Source organism: Tyto alba, unplaced genomic scaffold (assembly GCF_018691265.1).
Source record: "Tyto alba isolate M040663 unplaced genomic scaffold, T.alba_DEE_v4.0 Super-Scaffold_1000006, whole genome shotgun sequence".
In the NCBI taxonomy this organism is placed as follows: Eukaryota; Metazoa; Chordata; class Aves; order Strigiformes; family Tytonidae; genus Tyto; species Tyto alba.
This window is the reverse complement of record NW_024881272.1, coordinates 4,231,451-4,249,241: the sequence shown is the minus strand read 5'-3', so window position 1 is coordinate 4,249,241 and position 17,791 is coordinate 4,231,451. Positions and strand designations below refer to the sequence as shown.

Genomic DNA, 17,791 nt, shown 5'->3' with positions numbered 1-17,791 from the left:
GTGTGTTGGAGAGATCGTCTGCTCAACGCGTGCCTGTCTGAATGCCTGCTGCAGAACAGCATCACTCTCCACCGCGCGTTTGGGAAAAAGAACGGACAGGAACGCTCTTTGTGTATCAGCAAAGCCGCCTGCTCCACACCCGCACACCCAAGCATCCCTTCCTTGCAGGGAGAGAGTTTCCCTCCTCCTGCAAGTCACCTCGTTGCCAGCTCTGTAGGCTGAAGACCTCCTGAAGAGAGTTTTCAGGATAACATAAATCCAATTTGCAAGCTGGCTGGAGGCAAAGGAAACCAGCTTTGCTGTGAATTTTTATTTTTATTTAATTCTTCCACATCAGTCCATTATCAAAATACCTCAACTGCAACTGAGACACCCACAGGAATATATAAAATGAAGGGAAAGGCAGGTTGCAAAATTTACAGACTACCTGCACAATTTACTATGATTCAAAATGGCAGCGGCCCCAGTCAGGGATGCTGGATGATTTCCAACACCAGATCCTTTTGTCAGATTTTAATCTCTGCAATGTATTTCCATTCATCAAAACCTGCTGAACCTGGCATAACGCATTATTCTTTCATAGCCCTGCTGTTTAAAGATCTGCTTAGTTAGGCTTGGTTAGCAATATAGTTAACTAAGTTAAAAGAGTAAGCTGAGGCCAAGAGGCATTCAATAATTGCCTCATTGTACATAAAACCAGCAGCAACACAGGAAAAGAGAACAAAATTCAGATTCCCTGATCTGTAGCTCTGAATACCGACATGTACTTTTGCACTCACCACAGTGCTTGAGTTTGAGGGGCACTTATATTGACTGCAGGGGAATCTGCATCAAAACAAGAAAATAAAGGAAAAAGAAAAAAAGAAAGAAAGAAAAAAAAAGGATGTTCTGCTTTGTGGCAGAGATTCGTCAAAACACTCCTTCAGATCCCCAAACTGGTTTTCAGCATTCAAAAATTCATTTTCACTTGGAGACAGTGAGGGCTTATTATCCACTTCAACTCTATTTGTTTTAGCAAAAAGGAGATACCCTGAGTGCCTTAAAAGCAGTGCTTGGAAATGGCTGATTATTTTATATACTTGCAGATGATGTCTAGCAGCTCACCCAGACAAAAAAAACGCTTCCTCTAGCGTACAGATAAGGGCTTTAGCATTGAGATGCACACCGTGAAAGGAAACAGCTATATCCACTTAGTCAGCAAGCACCCATTTTGCATTTAAATTGGCTCTGGTCAACAGGAATACTGTGGTTAAGGACAGCAATATTTGAAACATTCTAAATGGAAAGTACAGGTCATTTTCATTATCCGACATAACTTAAAGAATGCCTGAACAATGAGATCTCTTGCTACAAAAGACTATATAGGCTAAATGAAACTACCTATATATCCCAAGGCCACGGGTCAGGATCAGATAACCGGGGGAACCGACACTCTGACCAGCCGTCTGGGACGGGGCCCTGCTCTGTAAAACGCCGTTATTATGAACGGCAGCAGTTCCTTCCATGGTAGAATTCGTTCTTCATAACAGTTCCAAGTGGTTTTTGTGTGTCTTACGTACATACACCTCTTGGTATGTACAACGAAGTATCTTATGTCCATGCTGCAGCATTCGGTGCTAAAGGTTTCACATGTCTCCTCGGTGACTATGCAAAACCCAAGCCCCGTTTAGAGGTACGTTCTTCACTCTGATGGGGATCTAAGCCATGCCTACAACAGTTTTAGAACTTTGGTTGTATTTCTTGGTACATCACAGCAATAGAAGAGAAGGGTGGGCAGGAAGACAAGTGCAGTCTTCGCCACACTCCCTGTGACCACAGAATCAGAAATTCGGGAGAAAGCCCCCAGTGCTTTTCTTGCACCACTTAGCAAACTAGCTACACTGTGTTAGGGTTTGCTTTCCAACCTTGTTCATCCTGCAACCAGCACAGACCTATCTCATATCCCACTTAGGTGAAATTGCCGACACAAGGCTAGATCAGTACCCAGGTTCAAAACATTGGTGTTATCAAGGCTGTAAAACCTGTCACGTTGAACACATTTAGTCCGCAGAGCCCACAGCTTTCAGCTAATAAACCCCCAGCTGAATACATCTTCTGAAACCCACCACGAGACTGGTGAAGCCAGCTGTCAGACTAGATTCTGACTCTGCTGAGTTATCAAGCCACATCTTGTCTCTTGTCACGCTCCGTGCCCAGCACAAGATAGAAAAAAATTCTACCTCTTGAGATGGAGGATGGGTGCTAGATCACAACTCCGAACCATCTGCCCAGGTAAGCCATATTCATCAGTAAAGAACCTCGCAGTATTCTTTGAACACACATTCTGTGTGTTAATATTATTTTAGATCAATTCTGTGTCACGGTATCAAGAAAATTGTAATGCTGTCACACTTTAAATTTGCATCTTTAAAATCACCGTCAGGCTTCTCTGATGTGTGGGGCGGTCCTTGATGCTATAACACCTTTCATTACTTTTATAAAGATTTCAAACCCTCAAGTTACTAAGAGCAATTACTTTTTAGTGCATTACTCCACTAACAAAAAATACATCCTTTTTCTATATTAAAGCTGAACCATTATATACTTACATTCAGGGTTCCACAATTCCTTCTGTTATATCAAATACTTTTATCTATATTTCAGCAACACAACTTCTACCACATCTCCTCAAAAGCCTTGCCTTTTTTCTGCTTGCCCTGCTCCATAAACACAACTGCTAAAACAAAATTTAAAAAAAAAAAAAAAAATCTTTAAGACCGCCCATTAAATGATCAGCATTTTGAAAATACAAGGGAGACAGTGCCCAACTTCCAAGGTATCAGAAACTCTCCCCGAAGCATGGTACAACATTTTAGTGCAGCAACCAGTCCTCGCCCTGCTCTGTCATCTCTCTAACCCTACAGCTGCCGGGAAGGATTCCTCCATGCCTCCCGTGAGCCCTCAGGTTTGGCCACACTTGCCCCCCTCGGCCCCCGTGGCACCCGCCGAGCGCCTTGGCACGGAGCTGGCAGGAGTTTAGGAGCACCAGCCAGCCGTTCATGTAGCGAAAGCCGCGCTACCGGAGAGCATCCCTGGGGAGGGGAAGGCCCGGCAGCCCTGCAAGTCAGCCCCGAGGGACAGGGAGCAGCCTAGCCGTGCGCAAACCTGGCTATACAAGGCTGCTTGGGGGGGGGTTAAACTGCCCCAGCCACGGCTCCACCACCCCCCCAGGCACGACCGGCTGAGTTTGCCACTTCACCTGTGCGGAGACCTGAGCTCGTCCAGCACGGCTAGCTGAGACCCCGTCGGGCTAATCAGCTACCAGTGAACTCGAGACCTTCTACTTTATCATCTAGGAGGGAAAAATCCCAAGAGCATCTTGAGCACTGAGGAAAGCAAGAAGTTTGCATCAGGCAGGAGGGGCGGCAGGCGGCAGATGAGATGTGGCCGTGCTGCCAACTTTAGCTGGAAAGCCAAGCTGCTGCTGCCGCTGCAGGGAGCTCCCACAGCGGGAGAACGGCCACTTCTTGGGGAAAAGGAAGCCCGGTAATATTAGCACCAACCTCCGACTCCCACCATTTTCACCCTCTGGTATCAGCAGCAGCAGAGAGGCAGCAAGTCCCTGGTTTGTTTTTTTGTTTGTTTTTTTCTGAGCTCCCTGTCCCAGGTCTGTCTACCCCGTTTCCCATTCCTCTGGCCCTGGAAAGAACGAGATCCTCATTTTTGGGATACCCGAATTCCTGTTATCCTGTTCCAGCGATGCCTGACCTGCTCAGCGTTCAACCTGACTGTAGACAATCTCTGTGTGCTTGTTCTGGCCTATGCACTTAGCTTCTTTGATCTTCAACACAAAGGACAAACAAATACAGTATCTTACTTATACCATGATATTTTAACTTGGGATTACTTTGGTGACTCTACTTTGTAGCAGAAGTACAACGCTTTGTACACACGCTGAGCTTTGTCTTGGCATAGCTAACACGCTGCTCTGAAATTAAACCATCCGGATTTTTCTTAGCACAAAAGACAAACCCACAGCTTTAAAACATCAGCAACCAACATAAGCAGCGCTCCCATCAACCTAAGTGGCTTTTTTGTCACTTCGTGTGGACATCGCTAGAAGGAAGCAATAAAGAAAAAATATGCAAACTGGATAGTGCCTGAAAGCACAAACTGAACAAGATAAAAGCACTGAAATACATTTTTTCAACCTCAGCACCATCTTTATCCCAAATTCTTCTGAGAATTGGGTTCAAACACAATGAAAATAGTTGTAGACAATGCAGACAGAATATTTGTAACTAACACGTTCACCTACAAACTTTGTAACCCTTCTCCTGCTAATTAAGAAATTCGGCTCCTTTTCATCTGGTTTTAGTGCTCCTTTCAAAGTTGATGGAGAGACTGAAAGAAGACCAATAAATACTGGTACTTTGTATTTGCTATGATTACACGCAGAGCTTTTGAGTTTGTATATAGCTTTACTAAGGTGTGATGTATTACAGTAATGGCAATCAACAAGACAAGAGAAGTGAGGCAAGAAAGTTGAGGGCTCAGAATTCATGAGCTTCAGATCTTTCATTCGACCCGCTTCACTGTCTCGTCTTAATATGATGACTACTGTACCTAACAGATCTGAAGTGGCTGTACCAATCTCACCTGACCTACCTCATCTGTGGGGAGGGAAATAAATTAAATGCTGCTTTAATCTAATTTAATTCTTTCTAAGGAGGACATGAGGAAGCTCCAAAATACTGAAATGCCCCGCATGTGAATGTTTAATCACAAAGATTCCATTCTTATTTATAAAACGTCTATTTGAGACATTGCTTAAGTAATTTCTTCTTGATCCCATGACATTAAGAGGGCAGCAACAAAAAATGCTTTCAAACGAAGAAAAGAGAAAATAATCTGAAAATAAGATAGGTTATTAATTAGGAACAAACAAAACAATCATTCAAACTAAATTCAGAAGAAGAAAGTTCAAATTCTTTCCTGAGTTTCGTTAGGCTGGACTTGGTTCTAGAGCATATTGAAAACAAAAGGATTCCTAAGCGTTTGTATGCATTAATAATTAGAGCTCAAAAATAATTACGATTCTGACTAGTCGTAATTGTCCAGAAAATAGCTCAGCTCTGGTGGAAACCAGGCTGCAGGTTTTTTATGCAGAGCAGAAGTACTGACAGAACCGGCAGATGAGCTCTCTGGTCCACCAGCGTTCATTTTTAGTAAATCCTTAAAACAGTAGAGTTTCACTTACACCAGGAGAAAATCCTGTATTATCAATATTTGAGAACCACACATCAAACCGTCTGGATGACTCTGGTTGGCTAGCTGAAACCCAGAAACCCCCCACATGCTCTGCAGAGCTGGTACGGATCCAGCTGATAACTAGCGTAGGAATGTGACTGGTTCTACACCAACGTGACTTTATAAACTGCAGGTCCTGTTTTATTCTTTATTTACAGGTCTGACTGACGGAAGTAACTTTACAGTTCTAACAGTCTTCAGCACTGAATTCGCTATGACATGACAGATTTCTTTTTAAAAAAAAACACAAAACCCCCAGAAGAGTATCCGATAGCCATAAAGCATGAATTAAAAAGCTCAGGAAACAGGTCAAAAAGCCATTGTCAAAGGGAATCATTATTCAATGACATTTTTCATTTCTGGTTAATGACATTCTAAAGGGTGTCTTCTGGGACTCATAAAAGATCCAGCACTATCAAACATTACATCAGTGGCCTACAAGTGAAAAATACAGTGCTGCGGATGACACATGCCTAGAAAGGGCAGTAATAAGAAGAACCAGAAAACTGCACACGTGTATTTGAATTCCTGAAAATAGCTTACTCAAATGAAGCAGAGCACTCTGCCGACTCCAGACCAAATGCACGCAGGGCTTAACTACAGCACGGAGCAGCAGACCTCCAGCTGGGGTTGAATCCCACGAAGAGATGGGATCAGTCCCAAGAAAGTACCGTTTGGACTCTTCTAAAAGTTTGGAAACTTTTCTGCTCTCTGGGAAGAACAGGGGCTGGGGGAATGGGAGGCACACGCTGTGAAAGCAGCCTGCCATCGGCTGGGCGAGACCTAGCTCTTCCTCCACAGCCCTCTCCCTCTCGCCTCACTGCTCGATGGCAAGCTGACCGAAATAATGATGCAAAAATATGCTAATTTAATTTAAAAAAAAAATTAATTGCATCGGTACCATTCATAACACAGCCCCACAAGTTGCTGCACCAGCACCGCTCCGGAGGCTGTATATTGCGGTGTGGGACTGGGAACAAACACCGGCATAGGGAGAAGGGCAGGAAATAACAGACCACATTCACAGCGGGAAAAATAAAACTGCCCTCAGAGTCAGGCTGTGGAAGAAGGGCTGATGGGGGCCCCAAGGTGCACAAGGCTAGGAAAAAGCAAGATGACTAGGGAAGTTTTAACCCTGGATCGTCACCGAGACCAATACTGGAACATTCCTGGGAGATGCAGTTGGGGAAAAAAAAAAAAAAATAAAAATGAAGAGAATGCAGAGCAGAGCCACTGAACTGTTTTGTGCAGGGTGTAAATGCCTCGCAGCAGGAGGTTTAAAAGCTCAAGCTCCCCGGTTTGTACAAGAGAGCACACACGGCTGAGTTGGTCACAGCATGTAAGTACCTTCACAGGGATAAAATAAGTAGTAGTACAGAATGCTGTACTCTGGCACAAAAACACATGCCAGATCCTAGATGGGAAGCTGAAATCAGAACGAATCTAAATGAGAAGTTAGAAACATATTTTGAACAGCGAGAGATTAACAGATTACCATGGAAAACGGTACCTTGCCCACCTCCTGTAACGCTCTAATGAGAGCTGCATGCTTTTCCGGAAGAGCATCTAATAGAGTTTTTAATTTTCAAAAAACGCTACTGAAATGAAGTTGGATGAAAAAGATGAAGCTTAAATAACTGAAAGGTGAAGGTCTGCCTAGCCTTAACCTCTGTGAATCAGTGTGATTTTCACCCAACGTGCCGGCCGTGCTCTTGGTAACGCCGCCTCGGGCGCAGCCAGCCTTCGCCACCGCTGGGCCACGCTCCTCAATCGTGTTGCCACCCACGATTCCCAACACCCTTTTTTTTTTTATTGATGCTGTCCACACACTTGTCCCCAGCCTGCACACACGACGGAATTACTCCTACCCAGGGAGGAACCCAGCGTCTTGCATTTGCCTTTGCTGAACCTCAGGAGGTTCCTCTCAGCCCAGCTCTGCTGAGGTTCCTCTGACCGCCACGTGTCTGTCACCCTCCAGTTTTTGCCACCTGAAAACCAAGTTTTTGCCATTTCAAAAAACAGGGTAAAATCCTCTTCTGGTGTCTAGGCCTGAAGATATCAAACAGTATTAGCCCCAGTATCAACCCCCAAAAAACAGCATTTAGCCAGCTGCCGTTAGACTTCAACCCACCGACCGCTACGCCCTGCGCTCCTGCCAGGCCACCCAGTTTTTCACCCATCCGCTTTGAACCTCCTCAGTCTGGCTTCAGCAGGAAATTGAGAGCCTAGAAATCATTATGGCAGAGTCTGCTGGCACGTAACCACAAAAGGTTTCTATGAAATGGCTGATAATTCCCCTGAACAGAGAGCTAAACACAACGAGGCAGGCAGGCAAATGAAAATACAGTGAAGCTTTCCAGAAGAACGTCCTTCAACTCTGGATTAAGAGGATTATACCACTTAGTATACCATTTTTATAACCCCTTGCATCTACGTTTTCTGCAGATAAATTGAGAATTGAAATTCCCTAGAGTAAAGCTACTAAATTCTTGCAGAAACTACACAGCAGTCTGCTTTTGCATGCTGCTTTGCATGTCTGTGCGAGGTAGCTTCAGAATAACTTGAAATCTTGAAAGCAAGACCACACAGCAAAACAACCATGTGTCATGGTCACACTGCTATATGACTAATTTTATTAAAATATATGTTGGAGGATTGCTATCATACAGCGTTGCTTTAGAGCATGTTTAACAAAACCTTATCTCAGATTATCTGAGATTTAATTGCCTAGTATTTATGTGCATCAGAGCAGCGCTACAAAAAGACTACTATGCTTTCCACTAAAAAAAAAAAAAAAAAATCACATTTTCCATTGAAAAATACAATTAGAACTGATGGGATCTGGACAACAACAGATAATTCTGATTTTCTTCACGAAGTTCATTACCTGTGTGGCACTGGACACGTCAGAAGGTTATGGAGGGCTGGCCTCAAGCATCAGCAACCCACCACAGCCATCACCTGGGCCTGGTTTGGTTTCAGTATTAACCCTTTGCCACTTCACATCCTAACACGCGGCTCTCTCCCCTGTGCAAGAGACACTCCTGTGCGCCCTGACCTATTGCATAATCCAAAATAACTATAATGAGTTACTAGTTGCAAGATTTCTGGAACTACAACAAAGCCATCCTGGCATCCAAACTGTGGAACAGGATGAAAGCCTTTAAAGAACATTTTTTTTTTAAGCTTTTCTCTGCAACCAGAGCAGCATACTAGAAACTCCTTTAAAAATAAATGAAACGTGGATTTTGCAAACAAACAGATGAATCCCAGATTGCAAAAATACTGGTGCTATTAACATGAACTCTCAGAATAAACAAAAACTCTGCAAATTCTTTCTGCAGAACATTACTTTAGGTACAGTATGTACCTTTGTGCAATCTGGTAAAACGACCAGGACAGAGTTAATAGGATTTGCCCCAACTTATCCCAACTGGCAGCTTGTCCCACGATTAAACACAGCAGCAGAGAACTAAAAGAAATTTTCTGAGTCATCAGGTCCCATCCCTTAGTAGCGCTGGCTCCCACGCACCATCTAATCCCATCATAATCCTGTCGAGCTTCATCTTAAACCTCCTCAGGTTGCTCGCACCATTATTTGCTTAGTTAATATACTTCAAAACCATTTAAAAAAGTAGTCAAGTATTTCCTATGTAAACCCTGCAAAAAACACACTTATTTACTAGTACATAATGCACTGAAACATGTTAATACTCTGATTCAGGAAAGAAGAGTTGATAAGAACACATACTTACACTGAAGTCAATCATTTAGATCTTATAAAGAATAGTAACAATGACACTTTTCCTCCCAAGGTTGTTTCTCGTAAGTATTTCTGTTTATTAGGAGGTAAGTAGTTACTTGTGTCCTGGGTTTGAGTGAGTGGTGGGGTTTTTTGGGTAGCAGGGGAGGGGACTACAGCGGTGGCCTGCACAAATTGGTGCTCAAACCACGACAACTTCATAGAGAAGTTTTGTTTTGTTTTTTTTTTTTTAAATGTTATCTCACCTTATTTTCAGAGTGGCAAAAATCAGCTGGAGCTGTAATGTGGTGCTCTTGACACCAGTTACCCTCTGCTCCAGTCACTCGCAGCTGATCTGGGGGAGTCTAGAGATACGTAACGCGGTGACGGTTACTTTTGCTCTGAAGCTATACAAAACTCAAGAGGCCGTCACCGAGCCCATTTAAGCAGCACTTTTCCAAGATTTAAATTATAGGGTAAGGCATCCACGAAATGTTTTCTTACCACAAGGATTTTAATTTAAACAGCTGCAGTACTGGCCATAGGAGATGCAGGCGGTTCAGGACAGGAGGCACCCAGGAAACCCCGCTGTCATCGTTTGCCCAGAGAAATTTGAGAAGAGGGCCCCTCCCAGAGCCCAGGGCAGGAACCTTCCCCTCCTACTGCAACACAGGTACCTGTCTGAAGGATAATAAATGCTGCCATAGCCATCAGCTAAGGCAGAAAAAGAAGATGATGGAATATGGCTGGACGATGAAATAAGGTATGCCACATATTTAAAAATATCCAGCGCGGAAAAAGTATGCAGCTCCTAATATGCTGGTTAAGTTAAAACCTACTCGGAGCCCAATCTCCAAGCGGGGTCATGTTAAAGTACACAGTTTTGTTTATACAAATATCTTCATTTGTCTATATAAATATATGTCCATATTTATTATCTAACTATTCCAACAGGCCTTGTAAATTCTAGGCTGGAGGAGGCCAGAGACAGAAAAAGGCGTCATCATGAAAGGGACTGGGCAGAACTCTGGCTTAGATCCAGAGGTCTGTGGGAGATGCAGAGGATGAGTCCGTGCACCTGAAATTTCCTGAGCGTGGACAGGCAGAAACACCCAAGCAGGAAATAAAGAGTACAGAGGTTTTACACAAGATAGCAATATAGCATGTTCTTCCTCTTCTGAACACCTCCTTTTGTCAGAGCTTAGTGAACTACCTGGACACAAACACATATACAGACCAAAATCTGCCAACACAAATGCTTAACTGGGTTGCTAAATACTTCGCCTGATCTGTAGTTAGACTGAAATTTTAACTTTATCTGCTTTCAAGTTAAGCTCAACACCTATACATGCGTTTTTATTATCAAAGACTTCTTTCGACTGCTTCTAGGCAGACTGGCTCGCCCATGGGCTCAGCTGTAGAATTTGAGACCGAAGATGAACTGTGGCACCAAACCTCAGCCTTGAAACTACTGACTTGAATGCAGCTCCCCACAAGTGCTGGGATCGCCATGAGGGAGGAGGATGACCACACCATACCTGTCATTTACATAAAGATATACCCTATTAATGAAAAAAGGAAGTGGTCTTTTAACTAAAAACTTTTTACAGACATTTATGCTGATTTCAGAAGAACATATAGAAGCGTAACATCACCATTCCCACGCAAAGGACAGATTCTCTTAGATTTAGTGATGATGATGATGATGACCTACACCCCAGATCCTTGGCATACACTGAGCATCTAGCCTGAGCTTTTAACTGACATGGTAAGACACAGAAAGTATTTACATCCGTTAGTGCTGATTCCATGGTAGGATAAGTTCAGTCATTTTCTGGTTTAATTATTATTTCAATATTATTTTAATTACTATCCTACTAAGCCAATCACCTTCTTCTAAGCAGTAGCGCAGAAAGATAATATTTTAATAATCTTATCCCTTCTGAAAGAAATTAATTTTGTTGATGCATGACAGCAAATTTCTGGAAAAGTAATAAAAAGAGAAACTAAATAACACATAGCTTTCAGCAGAAGGACTTAACTACTGGACAGAGTATACCCTTAAGCAAAGGAGCAAGAGCAACACCTACCACAGATTTGGGTTTGCTGACTGCCACCAGATTGGCCAGAAAGTCTTCATCGCACAGCTGGCTAAAAACATGGGCATCGTAAGCCACCGTTATGGAGATTTCTTCCATCATTTTGCCAGCAAGCTGCCGTTAGCGGCCGGAGCAGGTTGACAATCCAAGGCTGAACCTTGGCTCAGTTCCGTGTCAGTTGTTCACACCCACCTGAAGAAGCTCACGAGGAAGGAGTGTCACGAGAGAAAATATGACCCAGCAAATCGGCTCCCGCGTGGGTTTTCCTCTCCAGGGTGCCTTTTCTTACCGTGGGGAGCTCATATGAAACACCTGCTCACGCTCCCAACACCCAACTTGCAAAAGGCTTTTGCTGAAGTCTGGTGAAAGCCAGGGAACCTGTTTTAATTCCAGTATTAGGCTGAAGATGAAAAAGCAGTAGCCAAACCAGATCAGTATTAAGCAAGAAAAGATCAGTCAGTGCTTGACAGCAGGACTGGAATCACTTCTCTTCTCGAACTTGGTAGCGATTGTTTATTCTTTGTATCTAGCTTTCTCCCACGAAAGCTGATATTCTTGTTAGCAGAGTCTCACTTTCCAATGAATTGCTCCTTCTGGCTTGTTTGTAAATTCACAGAGACCGGTCTCATGACGATTTCTTTCAGACGTTCCTTGGAATTTTCCACAAGTTTCTAAATCTCTCCTCTAAAATCTTTAAACACACTCACTTTCGCTTCTACACAGATCTGAACTGCATTTCGTGCCATGCAGATACTTTGATTTTATCAGGAAGATGATGACATCAAGTCACAACCCTCCAAAAAGAGTCCTTCGGTCTCCATTTGTAATACAGGGTTAAACAGCCATGAAAAATGCAGTGAAGTCTGTAAGCTCTTCCTTGAAGAAACTCCCACCTCCACAGGTGAAATAAAACCAAGTTATGCAACTGAAACTTTCCACAGTAGAAGGTTTTGAACCTGAATCTGGGACTGGTTTGCTTTTAATCAGGAAGTGCTATGGTATCTCTTCTCTGAGTCCTAAACAGCGTAGCTGCCTTCCAAATTGCTCATGACTTTTCAATTCATTTATCATAACATCTGACACAGGAAAAAAAAAAACAAAACAACTAAAAAAAAACAACAAAAAAGAAAACAAAAAAAAACAAAAACAGTGCAAGGAAAAAATTCAGAAAAATAATTAAAAATCAATATTTTTAATACTACAAAAGAAAATCTAGAAAATAGTATGTGATTTGAAGAAACAGACAAAATATCCCTAAAAGAAACTCATTTTGGGAGACTCGATCAAGGTAAAACTCCTAACCAAATCTGCAGTTCTTCTTAGACTCATCCACTATATTTTTGTCTTCTCTGGAAGCCTTTTCTTCTTCCTGGTGAAGAGTCACACCTGCTCAAGAAACAAATCATTTCAGCCGTGCATTTGTCTCCAAAAAGAGTATGTGCTGGATGCTGCAAATCTGGTAGAAATTTCCAGCTCAGGTTGCCGGTAGCATACAGTTACGCCCTGGCTTTCCAGAATAAATAGGGTCAGACCCACCTTGCTTTTCTCTTTTTCCTGTGCTCCTGGAGTATCTTTATCAAAGATTACACAAGTATCTAAATAGCACCAGGTGCTATTTGCATCTGAATAGGAAACTTGAGCAACAGCTGTAGCGTACAGGATTAAAAACCCAACATCTCTTTCACTTAAATAGGGGGGGAAATTACATGTTATTGCTAGGAAACAGGGAGAGTTCTAATAGGCTTATGGCAAACAAAAATGCAGCACTTGAGGTTAAATCCATGGCACTAAAGCAGATTCTGATCTTGCTTAACCCTTGCAGGAGGAAGAAAGGTATTTGTTCCTTGAAATGCACCTATAGAGAGTTTTTTTAAAAAAAAAAAATCTTCCTCAAAAGCTCGCAATTTTTTTTCCAATTAATTCTGACAGCAGAAATACTTTAGATTCCGATCCTGAAGCGATATCCAGCTCACGAGACCGCTCTCCGAGGCACCTACACCAAACCCCATACCTGGCTCCGCTAAATCCCGCTCGGGTTTTCCCGAAGCGCTCCAAATGACCGCTTCCTCCTCGCCTTCACTGCCTTGTGGGGTGGGTTTAGTTTTTCTTGTAGCAAAAGTTGAAAGCGTAGGGGTAGGAGTGGCTCCTCCCGGGCTGCCTCCGAGGTGTGCTGACAAAGGCACCTGTTGTAAGAGGTAAAGCAAATCCCTTCCCACAACCCTTCCCGCCCCGCTGGCACCCGCTCCCCAGGCTCCCAACAGGGCCTGACGTTACACTGGAACACTCGTGTAGGCGCAGGGGAGGGAGCAGGCGGTGCAACAACAAACATTCCCGTGTTAATGAGAGACCAATTTAATGCTGCAATAAGGGCAGGAGGTGGAGAATGCAAATTATCAGACGTACTCTGCAGCTGCAGCTACTCGAATCCCTCCCCTGATTTAGCCAACAGGCATTTCTATTTATAAGGAATTATGGACCAGAACATATATTCTTTTTTTTTTTTTTTCTCTTTCCCATCTTAAACAGAAAGGTTACAATGATTTAACAGCACTAATTCACCATGTTACTATTCGATTATTGGCCAAATAATTCTTCTCATATCTATTTTTAACAGAGAGCTTGTAATTCTGGCATGTTCCAACTAGCAATCGCAGGAACTAACCACTGATTTCTGATGTTGGCTAATGCATATCTTTACTTTTTAAAAGGATGTTTTTCAGCAGTTGCTTCAAGCTAACGGAGCTGATCTGCCCATAAATCCCTCCAAACCTGCATTTTACATCCGTGGTAACAGTCTGTGCTATTCTCTGAATCAGCACACAAGATTAAAAGTATCAAGCCAGTTAAACTAAATCTTCTGAATTAAACTGACTGAAGCAAATATATCCACCCCGACAGAGTGGTACCATGCTCACACCAGAGGAACTGGAAAGGAAAAGGCAAGCAGAGAGATGCCCTCGACCACCTCCTCAGGCCGCACTACTCACTCCTCCCAGCATTTCAATACAGAGCCTTCCTCTCAACCGGGCTTTTCTGAGTGCTGAAGTGATGAATAATCTATCAAAAGACAAAAAAACCCCACGTAATGCAGCTTGGTATTTCTTTAAAGTAAATAGCACTTCTCTGGATAACACCATGTCTACCCTTCAGCAGCCTTCCTCAAGGAACAGGAATGCAGTCCCCTCCACGACAGAGTTTTGAAAGCATACCTCCAAAGCAGGAATTTTTGGAGAAGCACTTCAACCAAGCAGTCGGGATGACAGAGGAGCCAGCAGAAGGACAGGTGAGCTGCAGAACACTGTTAACTAATTAAGGTAAGTAGCCCTAATTACAGTTGTTGGGATTTATATGCTGCTGGGTAACAGAGGTGAATGGAAAATTCCTGGATTGAGCAAACCAGCTAGCTTAGCAAAGCAAGATCCTGCTCACGCCCAAGATAAATTCACTCTCACTCCACCCCCAGGAATGTCTTGCTGCTATCTGACAGGGATAGGATCTTCTGATAGACGGGAAAGCGTTACGTATGTGAGGTATGTGCAGCTTCTTGCTAAGCGCTCCCTTCCTGCCACCAGGTTCTGAAACACAAAGGCTTTTCATGTATTAATGAATCTGGGAAGATCACAGCAGTCTTCAGATAAGGAAACATAAAACTCCTTTCAGAGCACTTGGAATGGCATTTGGCAGCCTTCGAGATAAGTTCACAGGGCTTTTTTCTCCCCCAAATGGAAACGAATAACAGCAGTATCACACTCTTTTCACAATTCCCTTATCCATTAACGACCTGTAAGGACTGTGTTGAACACAACCAGCAAGTGAAGAACACCAGTCAAACAGCCCGTTCTCTCCTCACCCACCCAGGGCTGGCAGACCACTGGAGAGCAGCAGGTGGCCCAGATCTTCTCTCTACACACCCCATCACCTACAGGACCCCAAACCTTCCACCCGCACACCCCGTCACCTGCAGCCGCCCCGCTGTGCCGGACCCTCGGCCACACCAAACGCCCGAGCTGGAGCGAAAGGCAGGGAGCATCTGCCCAGGTGGAGATCCCAGTGGAATAAGGAGCGAAGCATTTACTGCTGTGCCGGTGCAGCCTTCGAGAAGGCTGCGATTTTGTTTGTAATTCCATTCCAGTTTTAGACATCAGAAGGTAAATACCTCCCGGCGTGGTGCTGGATTCAAAGGGAGAACTGAAGGCTAAGCCATTGCTCGCAGGAATGCCCCGTCTCAGTAGAGAAGAAGCAGTTGCCAGGCTCAGGCTGATCTATAGTTCAGCAATTGTCTCTCCGAGTTTTATTTTTATTATTTAAAATGTCAAACACCATGGCCTATTTTTTTTTTTTTCCCCCAAAGAAGTGGGTGTATGCACCTGTGTTTCTCCTAAAATAATCCTCCGAATGTGTGGAAAAATCTGGGCTTGATGTGCTTTAGCATATGTACTTAGTCGGGTAAATCCTCCCAATTTGCAGCTACGCCACGTTCTCCTGATTTGAAAGCAGGCAAGGCTGTAAACTCATTTTCACAGATTAAAGCCAGCAAAGCCATCCTGCTGGAGAGAGCCAATGTTTCTCTCCCAGCGGTGGCAGAGGTCGGCGTGGCTGGAATTGCTGGGGCAGAGGCGTTCCGACAAACTGGTGACGCTGGCGTGCGCTCCCCCTCGAGGTAAACACGTAGCCCACCGCAGGGAGAAGCAGAGGACTTCTGAGTCTTCATTTTATGGTGCCAGCTCTGCCTCTTGAATTATTTACCGTAAGCACAAAAAATAGAAGAGGGCAGTACTACTGCCCTAATCTCCTTCAGTTTTACAGGAAAGCACCAACAGCAAAGCCACCGCAAAAGCAGGAGGAACCTTTACAAATGTACTCCGGGCTTCATTACGGATTAAAATAAACGTAGCAGAAACTACCCAAATTGCCCTCTCCCAGCCTCCCCACATCAGCTGGGAGCCACACACAAAGCGAGTCCTGCTCCCGTGCAACAACTGCTGTGTAAGGATTTTCTTCCACAAAGTTCCTAGATGATCTTTAAAGCTCATGAAAAGAAGTAAAATTATTTCTTAGCCTCAACTCTAAAACTACAGAGGGTGGAAGAGCAGGCCAGCTGATAGCCCCCCCAACCTGCTGAAGGTCACTCCTGTATTTTTAAAAGCATAGTCTCAATTAATTCTGTTCTGTGTATTTGTTCTGTTTCTTAAAGAGACGGTTATTAATGCCTGAAATTTTAAAGGGTTCGGGTCAAGTCCGCACTTCATTTCAGGTTTTCCATCAACTTGAAACTACAGCTAAACAGGGGCATGAAGCTGCCTAAAACAAATCCGCCCATTTTGATTTCTAAAAACCATACAAACCTGAAAAAGATTAAACAGCAGCATAGCTGGGATGCCAGACTAGAGGTACATACTCATTAACATTCAGCTCAGTCCATTTCAGATTATTTTGCAGCCTTTTAAGTTAACTCATGACTCTTGATTTCTAATCAATTAAATTCACGCTTCTACTTTATGTTTTGTTTGGTTTTTGTTCTGTTTTGTTTTTTTTTTCCATACTGCCACTATCATTTTCTAACGACACTAGAAGTTATGTCCTCTCTTCAGCTAAATTCCCTTCAGATGTCAACTGTCAGGCAGAAATCTCTCGCTTCATGAACTTTGTTCTTGTCTGCTGAGAATCTGTGATAGAGTTGGGACAACATTTTGCTCGTTTGTGTTTTTCCAGCAGCGAAGGCAACACGGGGGGCTCCGACCAGTCCAAACCACCGGTGTGATTTACTGCATGGCCCCACAAAGAGCTGGGTGTGACAGCTGATGGAGGCGCTGGGGCAGGGGAACGAGGAAAGAGCCAGAGTTGCTACCGAGGAAAAGGAGTATTGAATCTTACTGTGAGATTTTGGAAATCTTAGCCTTTGGCTGTTGAAAAAAAAGATTTTACAGCATGTTTGGGGCATATGTTGTATGTAGAAAACGATATGACTGACTGAGGTTTAAAACAGAGCTGAGCATGTTTCCTCCTTCCCCATCCTTTTATTTTAGCAAAGTAGGGGATTTTTTTTTTTTTTTTTTTTTTTTTCCTATTTGCAAAGGCAAGGCGTGGTACTGGTGAGCTCCCCAACACACAAACTCCAGCCTAATGGACTCTCAGAGGGGCCACATTAGTTTGTGCTGCAGACATCCCTACGGAAACCATCGAGAAGAAAAAGGCAGAAATTCCTAAACTGACTTAGAGCGTAATTTCCCGAAAAGCAGCAGGCTTCTGCCACCTCTTACGTGATTCACCCCTTCTCTCTGGGGACCCATTTTTTACCTCCTCCCAGTCCAGTGACACCCATTAACAACTCAACACCACAAGTGAGGGAGGCGGCAGCAGTTCAGGAGCCAGGACATAGCAGGGGCCTCTCTACACCCGCCACGGCCCGAGTCTCCTGAATCTATGCCCTCTGAGACAAATCAGTACAAACAGGTCCCTCCGGCTGCTAAAGGGACAAACATCAACAATCTGTCTGCAGCTGTAAATGTCTCTGATATATATTCCCCAGGGCTATTAATCCAACAACTGAATAATGTTTGTATGGCATTTAGACCATGCAAATGCCAGAGAGCTCAGTTCCATGATAAACTGATCCTAACCCAACACTACCGGTGAAATGTATTTTAAACTTGTTGCATTT

General features: G+C 43.7%; 1 protein-coding gene across 10 annotated transcripts in view; it reads right to left on the bottom strand.

Annotated features, from left to right (window-relative positions):
- RABGAP1L (RAB GTPase activating protein 1 like) overlaps positions 1-17,791 on the bottom strand; it is a 255,020-nt gene that overhangs the window by 25,696 nt on the left and 211,533 nt on the right. The window contains exon 1 of one of the 10 annotated variants that reach the window (XM_032995537.2): positions 14,340-15,290. The exons of 8 other annotated variants lie outside the window; for them this stretch is intronic. Coding sequence is in view for 1 of the 2 variants with exons in the window: in XM_032995536.2 (XP_032851427.1) it covers positions 11,122-11,232 (111 nt within the window). In the remaining variant the exon portion in view is untranslated. Of the gene's footprint in view, positions 1-11,121; positions 12,265-14,339; positions 15,291-17,791 lie in introns of those variants that run through there. One more of the 10 variants, XM_032995536.2, reaches the window with a different exon arrangement.